Source organism: Eimeria necatrix, genomic scaffold (assembly GCF_000499385.1).
Source record: "Eimeria necatrix Houghton genomic scaffold, Enh_scaff3763, whole genome shotgun sequence".
NCBI lineage: Eukaryota > Apicomplexa > Conoidasida > Eucoccidiorida > Eimeriidae > Eimeria > Eimeria necatrix.
This window is the reverse complement of record NW_013654254.1, coordinates 1-752: the sequence shown is the minus strand read 5'-3', so window position 1 is coordinate 752 and position 752 is coordinate 1. Positions and strand designations below refer to the sequence as shown.

The following is a 752-nucleotide window of genomic DNA, read 5'->3' as shown; positions in this document are numbered from 1 at the left end:
AGTTAGCCACCTTCATAGCTAGCTAGCGCTAGCTAGCTAGCAGCTAGCTAGCTAGCTGCTAGCTAGCTCGCTAGCCAGCTAGCTAGCTAGCTGCATAGCTAGCTTGCCGTTGGCTAGCTTTCCCAATTGCGGCCACCGTCTTTCCATCTATCTATTTATATAACCAGCTAGCTACCTAGCTGGCTAGCTAGCTAGCTGGCTAGCTAGCTAGCTAGCTAGCTGGCTAGCTAGCTAGCTAGCTAGATAGCTAGAGACTGTCTTACAACATTGAATAAATGGACTCCATTGCGGACGCGGACGCAGCCAGAGTCATGGAGGTGCCGCTGCGTTATCGGGTACCTAAACCACAAACCCTAAACCCTAAACCCTAAACCCTAAACCCTAAACCAGCAGCAGCAGCAGCAACAGCAGCAGCAGCAGCAGCAGCAGCAGCAGCAGCAGCAGCAGTCTGTCACGCTCAAGGCCGCCGTATGGGCTTTCCGAGTTGACTCTGGGGCAGCTACACGTCCCTGCAGCTAAACCCTAAACCCTAAACCCTAAACCCTAAAAAAGGGTTTTGGTTGGCTGACCTGGCGTCAAGCCTGCCTTGTTCGAGGAAGCGGCGGACCTTGGCCAAGTTAAGAGGCTCAAACTTCTTCCGTCGCCTGAACCCAAACCCCAAACCCCAAACCCTAAACCCTAAACCCTAAACCCTAAACCCCAAACCCCAAACCCCAAACCCCAACCCCAAACCCCAAACCCCAACCGGTTTG

At 53.3% G+C, this 752-nt stretch overlaps 1 protein-coding gene across 1 annotated transcript; it reads right to left on the bottom strand.

Annotated features, from left to right (window-relative positions):
* Positions 1-239: 239 nt before the first annotated feature.
* On the bottom strand, positions 240-644 carry ENH_00048930 (ribosomal protein L15, putative; the record flags this gene model as incomplete). Its single annotated transcript, XM_013581174.1, has 2 exons — positions 240-339; positions 570-644. Coding segments are annotated over 2 exons (175 nt in total), but the record flags the coding sequence as incomplete, so codon positions are not given.
* Positions 645-752: the final 108 nt, after the last annotated feature.